We start from the raw sequence: 22838 nt of genomic DNA on the forward strand, positions 1-22838 counted from the left end.
CTTGTCAGTGTAATGACTCCCCTGCTCTTACTTGAGCCAGCACTAAAGAAAACATTTCCACTGCATATCTTCCAAAATTTTTCAGCTTCCTGCGGGGAAAGATGTGTTTCTTGAAGAAACACTATATCATATTTCTCACGCTTAAGAAGAGAAATAACCTTCCTTCTTTTTATAGGGTGCCCCAACCCATTCACATTCCACATGGAGAGAGACAATCCACTCATATTAATATTTGACATTTTGACATATGAGAAAAAATAGATTGTGTGTCAAAAACGAAATTATAAAGACCACATTCCAACATTAGTGCAACAATTAAACCCCAAACTTCCCCCAGAACCAAACAAACAGAAAGAAGAAAAAATTGCGCATTAACCCCACGCACGACAGTGCCAACTGGCAACCATCCCTCTAAACTCAAACAGTCCATGTACGCCTACGAGAGCCCCCACAACAACTTTGCCATCGGATTGCTCAAGTCCGGTGTTTCTATAAAAATTTTGTGAGAGAGAATTACACAACAAAAGTTGTGTAATAATCTATAAAGCAAACTCCAATAGGTGGAATAAACACAAAGGGCGTGTAGATTCATCCACAAAACTGTCCCAAAGGTGTGTTACTCCAAAAAACAACTCCAACCGCTAGGCGGAACCAGCACAAAAAGAAAAAAAAAAGATGCCCAGTTTCCTTGAACAGTCAAACGAATGTTCATTGAGCCGGCCCACTTGGCTGCTACATGAGTGCAACAAATGACCTAATCACTCCAATGTCTTGCAAGAAATACTCCACAAAACAAACTGCAGCCAATAGGAGGCATAAGCACAAAGCACGTGCAGATTCATCCACAAAACTGTCCTGAAGGAGTGTTACTCCACAAAACAAACTCCAGCCGTTAGGTGGAACCAGCACAAAAAGAAACAAAAAAGGTGCTCAGTTTCCTCGAACAGTCAAGTGAATGTTCAGTTTGTCGGTCCACTTGGCTGCAATGTGAGTACCACAAAATAACTTACTCACTCCACTGACTTTATGAAGGACATCGCTTGCTGTGGGCATGTGAATGTTTTTTGGCCATCCTTAGCATCTATTATCAATTTGGCCAGGAATATCAGTGCAAAAGCGAACTTCCATTGATGTAAGAGTTTCTTGCATTCCTTGAATCGATCACGTTTCTCTCTTGTCGAATTCGCAAAGTCTGGGAACAACAAAAGGCTGTGGTTCTTCCAAGAAAGCCTTCCTTTACTCCTCGCCTTGCGTAACACAAGATCTTTATCGGATGATCTCAGAAATTTGGCCAGAATTGATTGGGGTCTGTCTCCCTCAGCGGATCGCTGAGCCGGAACCCTGTGAGCTCGCTTGATTTCCAGCTTATGGCCTGTTATGTCAAGAAGATTCGGAAAGATCCCGTCCAGGAATTTCACCATATCCTGACCCTCTTCGGCCTCAGGAATTCCGACGATTCGGACGTTATTCCGCCGGCTACGGTTCTCCATGTCCTCCAACTTCTCCCAGACATGCTCCAAATCCACCTTGGTCTCTAGTGGATTAGTAGATAATTCCCTCTCCAATGACTTCAGATAATCTATCCATTTCTTGACATCCTCCACTCTTGTAACCACCTCAGAGAATTTAGTCTCCATGGCAGTGATTGATCGACGTATTAGAGCAAGATCCTCCAAGTCAGCAACGACCTTTGTCTGCATTGCCGACATGTTCAGCTCTCACCGAATTTCCCTCATTTCTGACCAAATCGACTCCCTGGCTTGGGGCCATCTCGGGGGTGTCAGCTTGAGCACGTAAGTGTCTTTTAATGTCTCCAGAGCCCAAGGATTTTGAATTCTTTGACATATTGTCCTCCTAGAACAGTTATGGAACAGAGTGTATCGAATCTCACCGGTTTATGTCATTAATAGTGTTAAAACTATCAAAGTGCACAGAGCTCGCCGTTAACACATCCGAACCTCGCATTGCGTCACGTAGCTAGTCACCATGTTGTGTTTAACTGGTCCACAGCAAGGATTAAAATAAGTTAATTTAACTTCTTTAAGACCCCATGAAATCAAAATGAAGAGTTTTGTGGCTTTTAGTCCATTTTTGTTTGATCTCTTCTATTTGCTAATGTGCTTCAAAACATTGACAACATTTACTTTGAGCATATATATTCATTGAAATTTACAGTCTTTCACTTCCAGTAAAACAGACCAAAAATATTAGTGATTCAGCCTGCACTGTAAAAATTTTGTCCAATCAAATGCTCTCTGGAATGAGAATGCCCCTCCCCCTAATAACCCTTACAATCCCCTACAATGGATTAGCAAGCAAGTAGCAAATCATGGTTTAAAATTGTTATGTAACTAAAGCCTATTGGCTATACTGTATATAAATAAAGCATGTTTCCGCTGATATGTCCCACCCAAACTTCCTGTTTTGAAAGGAAATATGTCAACACAGGGACACAAACTGCACTTGACTTGGTCTAGACTTTCTAGACCAACCAGGGGCCGGTTGCATAAACATAGCGATTATCTTAAGAATTAGTCTGACCAACTAAATCACCAGGGAAAGACTGATGCATAAAATAAGCTCATGGTTGTCTTTAGTATGACAGTCTAATTTGCATTGGTTTGTGGGAAAGGTAAAATGCTGAACAACTTTAAACAAAATGGCAGACAGAGGGCGCTCGTCACAGTTTTCCTTTGCTGAAAACATTTGTATATTAGAGGAATACAATGCTGCCAAATCTATTTTAATGAACAAATTTAGTGATTACAATGCAAATAATAAAAAACACAAGGCTTGGCCCACAATAACGGAGAAAGTTAATTGTGTCAATCGCACAAACCCTCAAAGATGTGCAGAAACGTTTTAAAAACATGGTGCAAGAGGCAAAGGAGGAGATATTCAAGCGAAAAAATCCAGCTACCGGAGGAGGACCAACTCCTAAATTAAAAAGGACAACGGAAATGATAACTGAAATATACAGTGACGAATCTCCGATGTTTTGGGGAATCCCCGATGGGAGGGAGAGCGGAGTTACCGGCAGAACGTTACCCGCAGCAACGGAAGATACATTGCCTCACACAGCCATCACATCAGCTCCGTTTGGACAGTCTCGTGAGTAATAATGTTTTTGCTAGCGTTTCTGTTGTTAAGTGTTTGGTAGCTCAGAAAGTGATTAAATTTATTTATTTTTTGCCTCCGTTTTAAATACTATTCTGCTGCTTTGGATTGAGGACCACGTTTTATCTTTTAGCAGATAGCTAGGTAACATTCTCCTCTCTCTTGATAACATTAGTCACTCAAGTTGAAGATGCGCCAGAGACAAGCCAGGACCAAACAGCGCAAATTGCAGATAAAGCTCATGCTTACAATCTTACAGCTACGAGCTACAGGACCTTGGACATGAGCTGTAGATCTCACTGACCAAAAATTAATTAATCAATTAATTGTATTTAATAATTTCTGAGATTTTCCTGTTGACATCATTTGTTATGTAGTCAAATTAAAGCAATGTTTACTATAGGTCTACACAGAATCTAAATTAATTTAGTTGTATCTAAGTGATTTGAAGAATTATAGAGTATTCCAGTTCTTTTTACTGATCCTCTGCATCACATTTTTGTAAATATTGTTTTGATGAATAAATTATGTCAAGAACATTTCAAAATAGTAATTCTTTCAGTTTTCTCAGTCAAACAGAAAAAATGTTTTCTACAATCATTTATCGAATATAAAGCCCGGATCCATCTTCATCTCCTGCCTCAGTGATCTCCAAAGCTGGTTCTTCAAGCATTTGCAAGAGAGCAAGATCTCTATTAAAAGAAAAATGATCTTTAACTCATATCATTTAAAAATGTAATGTAGCTAGAAGTTGAAATTACAGTTAAATTGTATTTATTACCTTGCCATGTTGTGTAAAACAATGCATGCACAGATTATGTTGCAGATCCTGTCTGGTTTCCTTTTGAGCTCTCCATGCAGACAATGAAATCTTCATTTCAGGACTCCAAAACACCTTTCAATAACATTCTTTGTTTTGGCATGGGCTGTGTTGTACCAAGTTTTAGGCACATTGCCTGAGAAGCCAGGGTTTTAGTGGATAACCAGAGTCACCCAAAAGCACACCATGCAATTCTCCTCTCTCAAAGACATCATGAATTTGGGAAATCACCAAAATTCTTGAGTCATGGGTTGATCCTGGCCAGTGAGCAACACAGTTGGGCACTCTTGAGTTTGGCATCACAAATTGCCTGCACATTAATACTGTGGTAGCCTTTCCTAATAACAAACAACGGTTCATGGGTTGACGGTGCTTGAATCCTAATTTGTGTTCCATCAATGGCTCCTACTACATTTAAAAATCCAGCAATGTTGAAAAATTCCATCTTCACCTTATTCAAGGTAGAGACGTTAGGCGGATACAGTGGAAGTCTGTCTGACAGCACATGAGAGACTCGATGAATAATTCTTGATGCCATAGACTTGTGTACCCCAATTAAGTCTCCAGCTGCATTTATAAAACATCCTGTGGCAAAGAAGCGTAGAGCTAGACATACTTTTAGCAGTGGAGGGATGCTAAAATTTCTTTAAGTTTCGGGCCTCAAATGCTCATCAAGGTCAAATGCTAATTCCATTATCAAATCAAATCAAATCACATTTATTGTCACACAGCCATATACACAAGTGCAATGGTGTGTGAAATTCTTGGGTGCAGTTCCGATCAATATAGCAGTCGTGACAGTGATGAGACATATACCAATTTACAATAACATCAAATTAACACAACACAATTTAAAGTCTAATATAAACATAATTACACACAACACAATATACAAATAATAACATACACTGTACAGTATACAATACGCACAATATAGATACACATTATTCAATAAAAATAAAAAAGTATATATAGTAGTATATATAGAATGTACAGTAGGTTGTATTGTACTGTATTGACATTCAAGCTGTCGGTTGATAGTCAGTTGTTAAGAGAGAATATATATAATAATAATATAATTTATGACAGTCCGGTGTGAGATATAAGAGTAAGAGTAGTAATAATAATAAAGTGCAGTGCTGATGTATTTTGATCGTGGGAGATTAAGAGTTCAAAAGTCTGATTGCTTGGGGGAAGAAGCTATCATGAAGTCGGCTGGTGCAGGTCCTGATGCTGCGATATCGCCTGCCTGATGGTAGCAGTGAGAACAGCCCATGGCTCGGGTGGCTTTTTTCACACACCACCTTGTATATATTTCCTGGAGGGAGGGAAGCTCACCACCGATGATGTGTCTGGCAGTTCGCACCACCCTTTGCAGTGCTTTGCGGTTGTGGGCTGTGCTATTGCCGTACCAGACGGAGATGCATCCAGTCAGGATGTTCTCTACAGTGCAGGTGTAGAACCGTGTGAGGATGTGGCGGTTAATTCCAATCTTCCTCAGCCGTCTCAGGAAAAAAAGGCGCTGATGAGCCTTCTTCACAACGACTTCAGTGTGGATGGACCATGTGAGTTCCTCAGTGATGTGGACACCCAGGAACTTGAAGCTGCTGACTCTCTCCACTGGTGCTCCATTGATGGTGATGGGACTGTGTTCTCTGTCTTTCCTTCTGAAGTCCACCACAAGCTCCTTTGTCTTACTGACGTTGAGGGAGAGGTTGTGCTCCTGACACCAGTTTGTAATAGTGTGTACCTCCTCTCTGTAGGCTGTTTCATCATTGTCAGTGATCAGACCTACCACCATCGTGTCATCAGCAAAAAAAAAAAAAAAAAAAAATTATGATGGCATTGGAGCTATGTGTTGCCACACAGTCATGTATATACAAGGAATACAAGAGTGGGCTGAGAACACAGCCCTGTGGGGCTCCAGTGTTGAGAAGATGTTGCTGCCTATTCTAACCACCTGGCATCTGCTTGACAGGAAGTCCAGGATCCAGCTGCACAGCGAGCTGTTTAAGCCCAGAGCCTGGAGTTTCTCATCTAGCTTGGAGGGCACTATGGTGCTGAATGCTGAGCTGTAGTCTACAAACAGCATTCTCACATAAGTGTTCTTTTTTTCCAGGTGGGAGAGAGCAGTGTGTATTGTAGATGCAATGGTATCATCAGTGGAGCGGTTGTTGCGGTAAGCAAACTGCAATGGGTCTAGAGAGAGAGGCAGCACAGAGCAGATGTAATCTCTGATTAGTCTCTCAAAGCATTTGCTGATGATGGGGGTCAGAGCAACAGGACGCCAGTCATTTAAGCAAGTTATTTTTGATTGCTTTGGAACAGGCACAATTGTGGGTGTTTTAAAGCATGTGGGGACTACAGACAAAGAGAGGGAAAGGTTGAAAATGTCTGTAAAAACACCAGCCAGCTGGTTCGCACACGCTCCGATGACGCGGCCCGGAATGCCATCTGGGCCCGCGGCTTTGCAGATATTCACCTGTCGGAAGGATCGGGTTACATCCGCTACAGTGACGGAGAGTGAACTAACCTCTGTAGCTTCGGCCGCGAGAGCTCTCTCCGCGAGGGCGGTGTTATTTCCCTCAAAACGAGCATAAAAAGTATTTAGCTCATCCGGGAAAGAGGCAGCAGTGTTCATGGCGGAGTTTTTATTCCCTTTAAAGTCCGTGATGATATTAATTCCCTGCCACATGCTTCTAGAGTTGGTGGTGTTAAACTGTCCTTCAATCTTGTTCCTGTACTGGCGTTTTGCTGTTCTGATTTTTCTGTTTTTCGGAGGGCATAACTGGCTTGTTTATGCTCCTCTGCATTCCCGGAATTGAAAGCGGAGGTCCGCACATTAAGTGCCGCGCGAACATTGCTATTTATCCATGGCTTCTGGTTCAGATAGATCCATATTGTTCTGGTCGGAACTACGTCCTCCATGCACTTTTTGATGAAACACATTACGCTATCAGCGTAAACCTCGATGTCATCATCAGAGGCGGACCGGAACATCTCCCAGTCCGTGTGATCAAAACAGTCCTGTAGCGTAGAGTCTGATTGGTCCGACCAGCACTGGATCGTTCTGAGGGTGGGTGTTTCCTGTTTCAGTTTCTGCCTGTAAGCAGGCAGAAGCAGAATGGAAGAGTGGTCCGATTTGCCAAATGGTGGGCGGGGGAGGGATTTGTAGTCATCCCGGAACGGAGAGTAGCAATGGTCCAAAACCCGGTCCCCTCGTGTGTTGAAACTAATGTGCTTGTGGTATTTTGGTGCGACTGATTTGAAACTGGCTTTATTAAAGTCCCCGGTCACAATGAACGCGGCCTCAGGGTGCGTGGTTTCCTGCTCACTTATACTCCCATACAGTTCCTTGAGTGCCCGGTCTGTGTCGGCTTGTAGCGGGATATACACAGCAGTGACAATGACCGCTGTGAATTCCCTCGGTAGCCAGAATGGTTGACATAGAAGCATGAGAAATTCCAGATCAGGAGAGCAGAAAGACTTGATAGAATGTACGTTCCTCTGATCACACCAGGATTTGTTGATCATAAAACATACACCACCACCTCTGCTTTTACCTGAGAGGTCTTTTGCTCTGTCCACTCAGTGCACAGAGAATCCTGCGGGTTCAATGGCTGAGTCTGGAATCTCCGCAGACATCCAAGTTTCTGTTAGGCAGATAATGCAGCAGTCCCTCGTCTCTCGTTGGAAAGAGATCCGCACTTTCAGCTCGCAGAGCTTGTTATCCAGAGACTGAACATTTGCCAGTAGAACAGTGGGTAGCGGGGGTCGATTTGCACGGCGTCTTACTCTGATGAGAATGCCGGCTCTGTTTCCCCTTTTCCTCCTGCGTTTCCGCGTCCGGACTGCCCAGACAAAGGGCTCCACTTGCGTGTTTGTAAACAGCGGGTCGGCACTGAGGAATGTGAAGTCCGGCTTACGGTGTGTAATTGCAGTACCAATGTCCAAAAGTGTTTTTCTGTCATAGACAATAAGGCAGACAACATCCAAGAATTGTGAACAAAACAAACAAAACACTGCCATGTTGTGTCGGAGCTCGCAACGCAGCAGCCATACTCGGCGCCATCTTGAGTCCAAGATGTTTTTGCATATCCCAGCCAAGCTGGGGTCAGAGTGCAGGGTCAGCCATGATATGGCGCCCCTGGAGCAGATAGGGTCAAGGGCCTTTCTCAAGGGCCCAATGGTGGCATCGTGGCGGTGTTGGGGCTTGAACCCCTGACCATCTAGTCAGTAACCCAGAGCCTTAACCGCCAAGCCACCACTGCCCCACAATATTGTATGTCTTGGAAATCTTAGTTTCTCCAATAGTTCTTTTTCAGATAGGACTTCCAGTGGGTTTGAATGGTCTTTGAAAACCCTTTCTCTTCTTATTGCCCGTACATAAAACCAAAGATTAAAGTTTGCCATAGTAGAAGTCAAAGTCAAAAACAACAGGCCACTTTTGTGAAACTAGTGCAGCTGACAGTTAATTAGCTTCCATGGCAACACAGAATATAAAGAAAGGTTTGCCAAGGGGTAATCAGTCTTACTTTTTGGTCTTAAATTAGACCAATCTAAGATTTTATGCAACTGACTTAAAAAGTAAAGACCAGTCTTAAAGAACAAATTTAAATGACTAACTTGTAAGACTACCACAGGATGGAATATGCTGGTCTAAGCAGGATATGCAGTGTACTGCATGCATGCATGCATGATTTGCTTGAGATTTTCTTGGAATACACACTAGCCCAAGTTCACTTTTGTTGGGCGCAATCTATTAAAGACCACGTATATGCCATATATAGCCATTATCACATGTCTGTTTGCATGTGTTGCCTGCACGCACATGTGTGTGTATGTGAGCAAGAGAGTGTGTGTGCCTACATGCAAAATTGTGTGTCCAAGGCCTCCCTTTGTGTCACAGCATGTTGTTTTCACACCTCTATAATTGGATGAGAAACGGAGAGGATCGTCTCGCATTTGTGTGAGAATTACGTGGTCTTTCCTCGCCTTATTGAAGTCCTAATGCCAGAGTCTGTGCCGCAGCAGTGGTATGATCAGCCCACCCTGATCCAGCCGTCTGATGACTATCACTGTGGCATTTGTACACAGAGGTGCTCCGTCTCTTTCCGTTTGGGTATTCAGAGTTTCTAAATGCTACAGGCTTATTTTCACACCGCATGTCAAGTCAAGTCAAGTCACATTTATTTATAAAGCACATTTAAAAACAACCAGGGTTGACCAAAGTGCTGTACAAAAGCAGGTATAGATAACAGCAGATAAAAAGAGACAATAAAAGTCAATCACAGGCAGATAGATAAAAGTAATATAAACACATCAGAGTAAGGGTTCAAGGTAAATTAAAGGCCAATGAAAATAGATCACTTAAGCAATGCTGCAAACCGACACAAACAACTGTGAGCTCCAGAATGGTAGAAAGAAAAAAACAATGGCTTTGATGTCAGTGAAAATAAAAGAAATGTTGTCTAATGTGAATCTGCCTCCTCCCATATTTATAAAATTAATACTCCATTTCCAGTTTGCGAGAAAGTTATATTTCTGAGAATGAAAGGGTGATTCACACAGCAAGAGCGGGTGTGCTGTCCAATAAATTACTGTTCAAGGAAGGGCTAGAAATAGGTAGGAATCAGTAAATCAGTAATAATTCTTTCCTTAAAGGGATAGTTCACCCAAAAATTTTAATTCTGTCATCATTTACTGTTGTACTAAACCCATATGACTTTCTCTCGAAAAAACAAAAGAGGCTCAAAACAAAATGTTCCTCAGTCACCCTTCACTTGTATTGCATCTTTTGTTCTATACAATGAAGGTGAATGGTGACTGAGGCTAACACTCTGCCTAACAATTCCTTTTGTGTTCCACAGAAGAATGAAAGTCATTTGGGTTTCAAACAGTGGTGATTGCTTTAAGAGTTCACTGGAAGCATAGCTTCCCCTTAATTTTCTTATGAAATCCGGTATGACAAATTTAATATACACTGATGAACCAAAACATTATGAAAACCTGCCTAATATGCTGTTGGTCCTCCGCCTGCTGCCAAAACAGTGCCGACCCGCTGAGGCATGGACTCTACAAGACACCTGAGGGTGTCCTGTGGTATCTGGAACCAAGTCATTAGCAGCAGATCCTTCAAGTCCTTTAAGTTGTGAGCTGGAGCCTCCGTGGATCTGACTTATTGGTCCAGAACATCCCACAGATGCTCAATTGGATTGAGATCTGGGGAATTTGGAGGCCAGGGTAACACTTTGATCTCTTCATCATGTTCCTCAAACCATTCCTGAACAATGTGTGCAGTGTGGCAGGGTGCATTATCCTGCTGAAAAATGCCACTGCCATCAGGGAGTACCATTGCCATGAATTGCCATGTACGTGGTCTGCAACGATGTTTAGGTAGGTGGCACGTGTCATATTGACGTCCACATGAATGGCTGAACCCAGGGTTTCCCAACAGAACATTGCTCAGTGCATCCTGGTGCCATCACTTCCCCAGGTAAAGGGCGCACACGTACAAGGTTCACTTGATGTAAAAGAAAACGGGACGCAACGGACCGGGCGACATTTTTCCACTGCTCCAAGATCCAGTTTCGACACTTGCGTGCCCATTGTAGGTGCTTTTGACAGTGGACAGGGGTCATCATGGGCACTCTGACTGGTCTGCTGCTACGGAGCCCCATACGCAGCAGGGTGCGATGCACTGTGTGTTGTGACACATTCCTACCGTATCCATCAATAACATTTTCGGTGACTTGTGCCACAGTCGACCTTCTGCGGGTTCGGACCAGACGGGATAGCCTTTGTTGACCTTGCGCATCGATGAGCCTTTGGTGCCCAACACCCTGTCGCCGGTTTGTGGTTTGTCCCTCCTTTGACCACTGTCGGTAGGTACTCACAACTGCTGACCGGGAGCACCCTACAAGCCTTGCCGTTTCAGAGATGCTCTGACACAGTCATCTGGCCATAACAATTAGGCCCTTGTCAAAGTTGCTCAGGTCTTTACTCCTGCCCATTTCTCCTGCATTCATCATGTTGACTACGAGAACTGATTGTTCTTACCATCTAATCTACCCAGACCTTGAAATGTGGCTTTGTTAGGAGATGATCAATGTTATTCGCTTCGCCTGTGAGAGGTCATAATGTTTTGGCTCACTGGTGTATTAACAAACAATCTATGTAAACATATTAGGCCTACCTTATTCTGTGCATTTCAATATTTTACTGAATAAAAGTGTAGAATATAAAAAATCAATATAACACTGTTTGTTCAAATACCGCAGTTCACTTTTTTCTACATGAATGTGTCCATAGATGCCAGTGGATGCATGGCACATAGAGCACTATTGAAGCCATGCTTCAATGGGAGTCTATGACAGGTACATGTAACATTTGTGTCAATGGCGCAAACGATCAGTGTTCAATGGACAAATGGTTCTAAATACATCATTTTGAGTACCACCCAGATGCTTTAGGAGTCTATTGCGGCATCATAGGCGCTATGTGCATTGGATCTGCATCATAAATTAATGTTGTTTTTGTCACACCTGAAAGGTTGGCTTCTCTAAATGATGATTGGTTGATCTCTTAAATGGGCTGGACTTCGCAACAAACAAAATGTATGTGATTGACAGCAAATGAAATGTAAAATCACCACTGTCGAGCGCAGACTGGAGTGTTAAGCAGATTGGAGATGCACGCAAAGATATTTACAATCTGACGTAATACATTTATTTCAACTTTCATAATCAGACGTTTGCTTGTTTTGTCAAACAATACCAAAATCAATAGTCTGTGCTTACCCACTTTTGATAAGCACCAGCGGCCACTGGTTTGGAACAGCATAAGTGCAAGTAAATGATGAAAGAATTCTTTTAAAATGTTTTTAAAAAGAGCTCGACTGTGATTCATTTCACACAAATTGGGGGGTGCGAGATCATGTCAGGGGAGGCGAGGAGAATGATGATAAATTCACAGAGTAAAAATGAAAATATACAATAACAATGTAGTGTAAAGAGAAATACAATAATTATTATTATTAATAATAATAGGCATGATTTGAGCTTAGACCGTAGTGCTGCCACTGTTAATCCATACTATTATTCTCCCTTTGTGAACGCATTTTAGCCAATTTAAAAAAATTATTAAGAAATATTTTCTTAAGAACATCATACATTTTTTCTTAAGAATACAATGACAGGCTTTGACATTGCCTAATCATACTTGCCTGCTCATGAGGTTGCCTTGTCCAACAAATTCAATACTTCAACACTGGTAAATCGTAACAATAAATGTATCTGTCTATTAATCTTCATTTAAAGTTGCAAGCACCTCGCAATATTTTTTTCTTTTTAATGTAAAAGATGTGTTCGTTTAACGACATTAACCATCATATGAGAATTTACTTGCTGGTAACCATGGCAAATTTTAATTTGATTGAGGAAAAGAAACACAAACTTTAGTAGACAAGACCTGGTGGGTCTCACTGAGGAAATTACTGCAAGTAAAATAGTTCTCCTTGGGAAGCTTGATAATTTTCTCACATCGTAAATTAAGAGGCGAGCATGGGAAAGGGTGGCGGAGAACAGTCTCAGCTTTCTAATGATAATATTATTATTATTAATAATAATAATTATTATGTTTCTATGGACTCTAAAAATGTGGAGAGACTGCGCTATGCAGCGCATCCATTTGAATTGACTAGCATGATTGGTCACCACATTAAGAAGCTTCAAAACAGCATTTATTGTTTGAAATTTGTGATAAAATGTATATGGTTTGAAAGCTGAAAATAAAAATAACATAAAACACAAAACAGTCAAAAACATGTTTTGGTCTAAAATCACATTTAGACATAAACATCCCATTGCGAATTCTGGCACATAACATGATAACATGATAAAACGTGCCACATTTGAAACAACCCAGTAAATTCAATAAACATCTTACCTTTTTGGATTTAAGACAAGCGTGAGGTTATCCTAATTTTTTTTTTTTTTTTTTTTTTATTTCTCAAGTTTTTTTCTTAAGAACAATTTTAATAAAACATATAAGAACTTTCTTAAGACGTTTTTTTCGGAAATACAAAATGTTCTTAACTTTTAATAATTTTCTTCTTCAGAATGTTTCGTGAATCCGGCCCCTGATGCTGATGTAAGAAATGACTTTTACCTTCAAAGGTTTATCTAGGATGCATAAAGTCTCTCCAGAACTCAATGTAGTGACACATATGTGGAAAATCCGAACAAAATTATGACATGCATCTTCAAATTTTTGTGACAGGTGCAGTTTCACATACTGAAGACGGAGATTAGCTCATATGATGCTGCTAGTTTAACACAAATCTGCAAAAGGAAAAAAAAAAAAGGGAAGAAGCTAAATAATGCTATTGTCATGAAGACAAAAAAGTCCATTATTAATGAACAAATTGTGAACATGTATTAATGAACGTATTAATTACTTGGTTAAAGGCTACTTAAAATTGTTGTATTTAAATCAACATATTTTTATTTTATTTATTTATTTATTTTTTATTCTTTGGAGTGGGGGGGGTCTCATAAATTTTGTCAGAGGGGGGCTCACTGTCTAAATCTTTGAAAACCCCTGATTTATAATAATCAGTTAGTCTAGCATAACTCTGTTAAAATGAGCTTAGACAACTAGCTCCTAAACACCCCCCCCACACCCACACCAGGCACACACACCAGAGGGAAATGTTGAACACGGGCATGTAGGAGATGTCAACTTGATTGTGAAATGTTTTGCAGTTCATTGTTTTCAGGCAGCATCTCCATCTAATTGTCTTGTCCCATTAGGCCATGACCAGGGTTTGGGAGGAAGACAGGCTGCCTTGGCAGATGTCTGCCATTTGTCTGAATGCCCTTGATCGGCTTCCGTTGAGCAGGTACTCTGCGTCACATGATCTCTTTCATCGCGTCAGGATAACGCAGCATAGTGGCTCTCAGTACAAATGCACACTTTCGCACATACAGATATTCTGCATCCATCAGTTCCCTGCTATTACCTATGACAGGCCTCACCTGCCCAGACTACATGGCCCATGCAAATCCAACCTGGCAGATGCGTGTTTGAATGGAAATGCACTGCTCTGACTGATACTGATTGGAGGCGTGTGGGTGTGTGTGTGTATCAGTATGTGTGTATGTGTTTATGTGAGTTAGGGGAGTGTGTACTCAACTTTTCCAAAAGTTCTTGGGAAATGGCTATATAGCCAAAAGTATGCGGGGACACAGACACCACACTCATATGTTCTTGTACATTTGATTTCAAATGCACAGGCATTAATTGATTTGTCACTGTTAAACACAATAACCACGTACATGGACTATAGGCTCATTTTCCTTAAAACATCCTATATGCACTGTGCATTATCACATTGAGGATCAATGGATGCTTCCAAAAGCTGGATAATGTTGTTTTTAGAGGCTGTATAAAGAGTTAGGATGAAAATAAGGTGCATTTCAAACTGTTCTGAGACCAGTGCAGACAGACAGCACACTGGAGTTTAAGTCCTTCCATAATTAGGGAGCCAAGGGAGCATTATATAGCTTTCCTATGCAGCCAAGTGCATTCACTCCTAACATCCGTTCAAAAGTTCTGTTTTAGGCTGCAATGACCAATGGGACAATCATAATAAGTACATAGATTTAGTTTAACATGGTTGCCAATGATTGGATGATGCTGGCCATTACTTTGAATCAGAATTATGCTAGATAATTTCTGATGTAATGTCTGTAACATCTCAAAAACATGAATAACCAACACTCTTTTTTTTTTTTTTTGCATGTTTCTTAGGGGCTATTAGTTACAAATCAAAAAGGGGAATGGAAAATGCACACAGCAGTCATGCTCGGGTCTCAGGAAGTTAAAGGGACTGTTTTCTCAAAACTTTTACACATAAGGAGATGTTAGGCAGAATGTTATGGACTGACAGCCTCAGTCACCATTCATTTTTATATCTTCTTTCCATACAATGCAAGTGAATGGTGTCTGAGAGTAACATTCGGCCTAACATCTCCTTTTGCTTTCCATAAAATAAGAAAAGTCATATGAGTTTGGCACAACATGAGGGTGAGTAAATGATGACAGAATTGTCATTTTTTCATATATGTTTGATTTTATGCACATGTTAGACATGTGTGTAGCTGAAATTGCCAAACCCATTAATTAGAAGAGGGTGTCAATAAACGTTTTGCCACATACTGCATGTCATGAAATCGAGGCAGAACCTAACCTTAGTATAGACAACAGATCAAATAAGTGAAAAAAGAAGAATGACAGAGACTACATGGAGAAGGAAGGATTTGATCTTATCTTCAAATCGACATAATACATGTAGCCATTTAAGAGATATTTAAAAATACACACAGCTTGGGGACTGTATTCATTTTTCACGCATCTCTTCATACATGATGGCAGATGTATGTCTAATAAAACCATCTCTACCACTGCCAGACCAGAGATATGAGCTCACTGAAATACAACAATGACACTTAAAATCATATCTAGGGGCCATTCAGATAGAACTCGCATTTGTACTAAAAATAGCAAGCTGCAGTGCAATGAATATAAAATTTAAAGTTATTTTTAACCTGACACAGTATCTAATAAGCTCCTGTGCGAGATGCTGAAAAACAGGGAGATGCTGCACATTAAAAATGTCCATCTAGTGCAAAACCGGACGCAAAAGACGCAATCAGTATGAATGCCCCTTTAGCTGTCTCTGCAGTCAGGCCACAGGAGAAACTGTTGCCAGGTTGACATGCTGTAAACATGCACATATGAGGAGTTTGTCCATTTTAAGCCCAAAGCTCAGCTCCTCTCTGGCATTTCTCATAATTCCTCTATCAACAGCCCTGTCACTGTCCCCTTTTCTACACAGACAGCGTCACCATGGAGACCAAACATCCCCGGCAACACAACCTCTCATTTGGAACATCAAACACACCATTGTCAACTTGAAGAAAGAGAAAAGTGAGAAAGTGTTGAATGCTTCCTTTAAGGAACACTGGCAGTGTGAAAACTCGAAAAGGTGGTAATGAAAAGTCTTGTTGTTTGAGGGAGAGAGATAAAACAGTTAGGTATCATGACAGTGTACACAGTCGAGGAGACAGCTGAGTCTTATTTATTGTATCTGCAGGGGTTGTGTGGGATCCATGCTTTGGCCTGTATTACACAAGCTTTACTTGCATTTTATGCGAGAAAAGGAACAAACTACACTTGGAAGATAAGTTGTGGATTTGTTTGGATTGGAATTAAAGTGTAGATAGCGCAGCGGCTTGTGCTGAGCAGTGTGTAGGTGGAGACGAGTATGTGAGTGTGATATTTGCAGAGGGTATGAATACCATTTAGGCCGGCTGGTCGACTTCACCACGGGGGACATCCCATCTCTGTACAGGCTCTTGGTTTTGCTGAAGTTCACAATGTTGAAAATCACCCTCTGAAAAAAAAAAAAAAAAAAGACATTTTTGGTGAGTTGGAACCATTTAAAAGTAAACAGATATTGACCTCAATTACATACGAAAGCAACAGGTTCAGGAATTGTTTTGACATTTTTGAAGTGATGCTACTCTTTCAGAAAAGACAACATTATATTTACCCTCCTTTCACCAGAAACTAGAAACTCTCAATCGGCTGTTCTTCACAGAAGCAAGCAGCGAGTTTCAAAATTAGCAGCACAAATGGGAAGTGCTGTACGAGACACCAAACGTGTTAAAAAAATCTTACAGGATCTCGCTGACTACGTAATGCAAAGACTGTGTGAAATTATAGCACACATAAGATAATTGAGACAAAACTGTAAAAATATGTGAGAGTTTATCTTAATTTCCTCCAAAATATGTATCTGCTATCATAAATGCTTGTAAGCCACATAAAGTGTCTGCAATTGCAGGTAAACTAGATATAGTTGGTAAAGTTTTAGATTTAAAATTTTGAAGTTTGATGGATATACAGACATTACTGTAAGACAGACAGACAGTCAGTCAGACAGACTGTCACATAGATAGACAGACATACTGTCACATAGATAGTCATAAAACTGTCGGATGGATGGATGGATGGAACAGACGGACGGACTGATGGATAGCAACTTAATGCAGATCAAAGGCTTTTTGTGGGCTTGTTTACATTTGAATTTTTAATTCTGTGCATTCCTTTGACCCATCTGAACAGTCCGTGAATGTAAATCTATGGGATTTTTCTGATATTTTATCGTCAGCTGTGCAAAAACTGTTAGTCCGATCAGTTATAAAAGACAGAGCACACTCTTCCAGTATAGTCTGAATGTCTGTGCTGAGTTTGGTGGATGTAGCTTGAAAGATCTAGGTCTAGGAGGACTAAGTGTTAGAAATTTTGGTATCTGCAGAAGAATAGTTTGAAGAATAACAGTATGTCGGCATGTCAAGCCAACATAATGAATCATGAAAGGAATGAAAAGAGACACAGGGTCATAAGGTTATCATCAGATCTGGGCTGCATCACAATTTGTATTCTATACATACTATATAGTATGCAAGATTGGGATTAGAACGTTACCCTGTGCGTTAAAAATATTATGCCAATGTTGTACTATTTCTAGTGGATTTTTGAAGTATTCATCCGCGCCTGCTTTTTGCAAGTATAGGTCTCTGCGGAACAATAATGGGTGTTTCCCAATCTCTGGGCGTTTCTAAACTATCCAATAAAAGTAGGGAATCTCAATGTAGTAATCAGTTGCCGTTTCCAAACCAGGATGGAAATTTCTAAAGTATCCAATGAAAGCAGGGAATCTCAGTGTAGTAGGCAAATCCTGTAAAGCGGTTGAAAAACGCCCATCCCAGTTTGAAAAAGCCAACTGATTGGGAAAAGGTCATTTTTGTTCTGCAGAGACATAAGTCTCGCTTTTTGGGCTAACACTGCTCACAATTGCTTGTACTAAGAGAGATGAGTTTTTGATGTCTCTCTTTCAACTTTTTCCAAGTACACTTTATAAAACATTGATGAAATGTTGAAGAAATTTCTAAATGTATGAACCAAAAAGTTAAAGGGATATTTAATCAAAAAATGAATGAAAATAAAAACTGTCATTGTTTAATAACCCTCATGTTGGGTCAAACCCAAATTACTGTCTTTCTTCCATTGAACACAAAATATGTTCAAGGCATCTCCTTTTGTGCTCCAAGGAAGAAATACATTTATACAGGTTTGGAACAAAATGAGCAAGTGAAAATGATTATAGAATTTTCATTTTTGGGTGAACTATCCCTTTAACTCATATCAAATCTTAGAAATCAAATTAGGATGCAGTCTTGGTGCATTTACAGAGAAGACTGAACTTTGCAATAAAGAGACATGCTGGAGTTACAACAGCAGTGACAAGGCATAGTCAGCTTCAGCCAGTGTTTCAATGTCACTTCCCTCCTCTTAGCCACCTGTTTAGGGTCTAAGAGCGAATTCCAATTGAAAGTGATCATCTCTATTCCCTACTTACTCTGAAAAGAGTGTGGCACTTCAAATGAACCCTTCACTAAAAGTCTTGTAAAAGGGCCCTTTGTGAAAAAAATTACTTTCTTACTTTTGTTTGGAACAACATTTCAAGTGGCGTCCCCTTCCCGAAGTGCAATTCAATGGCGCAAAAATGCTATTTGGAAAACGCCCTAAAACTGGGGTTGCTGCACAAGACTGGGACAATTTAAGGGAAGGTAGATTCTCTGTCACACCACACCCTATTTCTAACATTTCAAGAGATGATCTCCAGAAAGACATACTGTATAAAGTTTATTAAATATGAAGGGTATAAATAATATAAATAATGCTAACAATGATATAACCAAACTGTAAATGACACCTTGTAATAAACAATATCAAATTCCCAATTAAGCCCAGGAGATGGATGTCAACAGTGTGCAAAGAAAACCCAATTAAAACCTTTCTCTCTTTTTTCTCAATCTCTCTCTCTCTCTTTTTCCACCAATCCCCCATCCATATATCCATCCCTCTGTTCCCCTCCCATCAGTGACTGCAGTCACAGAAGATGGGGGATTGTGGTCGGCCTGAATCAGCCAGGGCTAAAATGACATTTAACTGATGTTCAGACGCGAGGTAGCTGCTGGAACGAGTAGATAAGACCATTGCTGCTGGCATTTCAATTACACTTTTACTGCCCTACACATCTGTTGCAAGCCTACTTTCAGTCTTTTTTTCTCCCCCCACAGGCAAATACATCCTCATTCCACTACCTTTACATCACGCCACTCTTTTTTTTTTTTTTTTCAACCACACAATTCAGATCGTCTACTTTGGCAGACTGTATCTGTGTGCGGACTGAAAAGTACTTGAGGGCACAAAACAGTGTGGTCAGTTCTATAACTGGTCAAGATGAATAGTTCACATCACAAGGTGTTGGAATAAGACAGTGAAAGTTCACACCCATTCAGTATAGTGATACTTAAAGTGATAATTCACCCAAAAAAATAAATAAATTCTGTTGTTGTTTTGAACCCATATGCCTTCCTTTCTTCCGTGAAACACAAAAGGAGATGTTAGGGTAAAATGTTCAACCTCAGTCACCCTTAACTTTCTTTGTATGGAATAAAAATAAAATAAAAAAAAACAAAATATGAAAGTGAATGGTGTCTGAGAAGCTATCATTGTGCTTAACATCTCCTTTTGAGTTCCACAGAAGCATGAAAGTTGCACACCACAGCAAAATGTTTCAGAGCATGTGCACAAACATATAGTAAGTAACTTGGAGTAACCTAAGCTCTTGCTCAGAAGTAAAATTGTGATAGTTCATGGATCACTCCTTGCAGGGTTCAAACCTGCAACTTTACGGTTATCAGTTCAGATCTTTAACAACTATGCCATATTACCATCAGTCTATGTTTGTGATTTTGTAGCAAATATGTGAAGACTGTCCATGTAGGCTGTCTAACCATCACAGTAAGATCACTATACCATCAAATTATTTTGTCTTATTTTCCAGTAAAAATGTCTAAAAAAAAATTAGATTTAAATAAATAAATAAAAAATAACTTGAGAAGCTAAATGAAATGAGACAAACAATAAAGAAAACGAAAATAAAATACATACTGGGGTAAGAAAAAAAATATTATTATTTTTTTGCTCTCAAAACGATACTATAACTGAGGGGATGTTACCACATACAATGTATTGAAATGGACCTACATAAATTCACAGTAGTTCTGGTTATTATTGCTTACCTTGAGTGTAAGCCAATATCTTGCTTGTGCGGCGCCCACAGGTTGAAAACACTGTACTGATGCTTCATTCACCTCATTCATGAACAGAGAGCTCGCAAAAACTTCACACAAATTTAGCTCGGCTAATTTGACAACAAAATTGCATAGCCAATGCTATCTTCCTTGTTAGTGGCGTTTAGTGCATCCAAAGACCAAGACGCTCCACTTTGCTGTTGTCCACCAAATCATTCTGAAGTTACTTTCTTTATAACGTATTATTCTCGTAATTTTGTTTTTCTCAAAATATTATGACCTTAATCGAATAATTTTGACTTTATTCTCAAAACATTACTACTTTAATCTCGAAATCATATTTTTATTTTTTTTTTACTTGCCACTAAAACGGCGATGAAGGATCTGGACATACAGCTGTGTGCTTCATAAAATACAGCAGTTTACTTCATAACACTTAATGGTATTGATTTCACGTCTTTTTTTGCTCACACAAACAAACCCAAACATGCACAGGCCACATTAATGGTCTAGTAATGTCACACTGACACATTAATATCAGCCAAGATCATTTTTGAAGGCTGGTTTCCTATAAGGCTGTCTGCAAAGATGGCAGTCAGTTGTCAGACAAGCTGCCGTACCTTCGTGAAGTTTAAAGGTGACTCCTTATCAGAATTGATTTTAATCATTCGTACCTCTTTGCCAGTTAAGACTCAGTCATATTCATGGTCCTATGAGAGGCTCTCTCTCTCTCTCTCTCTCTCTTTATTCTCTGTCATTATTTCCTAGTGTCTTTATCACAGTTAACAGGGGAGTTACTTGGGGGGGGGGGGGGGGGGTTAAATTGAACTCACATCTCATCTCCAGTTCATTAAGAGCTTTGTGTAAGACAGAAAGAGAGCATGCACGCACACACACGCACACACAAGTCACTGGTGGTCCCCCTTGCACTAGTTAAGCCAATGCATCTACACTGAGGAGTAATTTGTTGGTTTCCCAAAGCAGCAAGGCTCAGTGCAAGTCTTAAAGAGGCCCTATTATGCTTTTTGGGATTTTACCTTTCCTTTAGTGTGTAATATAGCTGTTTGTGCATGTAAAAGGTCTGCAAAGTTATAAAGTACAAAGTCCATGCAAAAGGGAGTTTTCTCTCCCACAGACAACACAGCTTAAGAACTACAAGAAACGGCTGGATTGTAGTTCAGCCATTTCTTCGGTAAAGTATCTACGTCACGTGTAACACATTTACATAATGCCCGCCTAAGGGCTACTTTGGCCTGCCCTCAAACAAACGTAGTTCTAGTAGAGGCCAGGATGAGTTGGGTTAGTGTTGTCGCCATGTTGAGAAGACGCTGTTTTCTTCATTGCGAAAGCAAAACCTCTTTGTTTGGACATCCAAAGGCAAATTAATTTAAGTTTCAGTGGTTAAAATTTATTTTTACCACTATTCCTCAGCAGTACAACCACAACCAATACCGTATTTTCAAGTCAGTTACCCCGAATGATGGTGCAGTTCCCACTTTGTTGGGACAATCTGGCGCTTCAGAATCACAATCTGTAAGTATGTATGATTATTTGTGGATTTATCTGCTAATAAGAGTTCAGATGCGGAGTTTTGTGTTGTAGCTACGGTGTACACCCAGTGCACAGCTGTAGGCCTCTGCTAACCTGCTAGCTAATGTTAGTGTGTTGAAATAGATTTGCTAATCAGTTGCGGACCCACTTTTACCTACAATTGTGTAGATTTATGCAGATTGTTTGTCGTTCTTACTATCATGAATAGTGATCAAGTGTGGAGATGGATTAATTTTTACAAACAGTAATTTTACATCTGCAATCCATGGTAGTGCTCGGCTAACTTGCTATGTAATGTCATTTTTTTGGTAAGGGTTTACTATTCAGCTGTGGGCTGGCTTTTACCTAAAACTGTGTAACAAAATGGTTGATCTCAAGAGTCTTATATAATTACATAATTACAAGCTGTAATGTTACGGCCACTATCCACGGTAGTCCACAGCTAACTTGCTCATTAACTCTCTAGTACACCCGGTAATGTCCAACCGGGAGTAAGCCTCTGTTCTCCATTCGAAAAAAGTTTGGATACACCCATTCCAGCAAAAGATGACTAACTTAAACGCACTATGTGTCTTTTACTTGAAGCTTTGTTAGGTTCACAATAATCAACAGTGTACTTGTAAGAAAGCTACAAAATTAAAACTTACCACTGTGAAACGTCCTGCTCAAGTCGTGCTTGTGAAGGTGGTTCGGGTCAATCAGCTTGTACTTTCATTATTTTATTCATTATTGAACTCTGGCTAGAGCTGGTAAGGCAAAAACCGACGTCACTGTTACCATAGTTACATTAGTGTTTACAGAGCTGCCCAGGAAGACTCAGGAGCTGAAACTCGGTTATGGTAAGGGGTGTTACATTTCCGACACGCGCTCTACGCGGTTGACCAATCACAACAGACTAGGCCAGCTGAACAATCAGAGCAGACTGGGCTTTTCAGAAAGGGGGACTTTAAAGAGACAGGAGGTAAATCAGAGTATTTCGGCCAGAGTATGAAGAGCGGGGAAAAGAAATGTACAGTATGAGAAAAATAATATTTTTTTTTTTTTTTTTTTTTACATTAAAGCATGTAAACCTATTCTAGTACACCCCCAAAATAAAATGATGAACCTGTAAAATAGCA

At 40.2% G+C, this 22838-nt stretch overlaps 1 protein-coding gene across 1 annotated transcript in view; it reads right to left on the minus strand.

Annotated features, from left to right (window-relative positions):
- LOC127415255 (cytosolic carboxypeptidase 6-like) overlaps nt 1-22838 on the minus strand; it is a 594524-nt gene that overhangs the window by 354740 nt on the left and 216946 nt on the right. Inside the window, exon 4 of the mRNA XM_051653931.1 lies at nt 16300-16394. Coding sequence (XP_051509891.1) covers nt 16300-16394 — 95 coding nt within the window. The remainder of the gene's footprint in view (nt 1-16299; nt 16395-22838) is intronic.

Source organism: Myxocyprinus asiaticus, chromosome 24, assembly GCF_019703515.2.
Source record: "Myxocyprinus asiaticus isolate MX2 ecotype Aquarium Trade chromosome 24, UBuf_Myxa_2, whole genome shotgun sequence".
Classification (NCBI taxonomy): Eukaryota; Metazoa; Chordata; class Actinopteri; order Cypriniformes; family Catostomidae; genus Myxocyprinus; species Myxocyprinus asiaticus.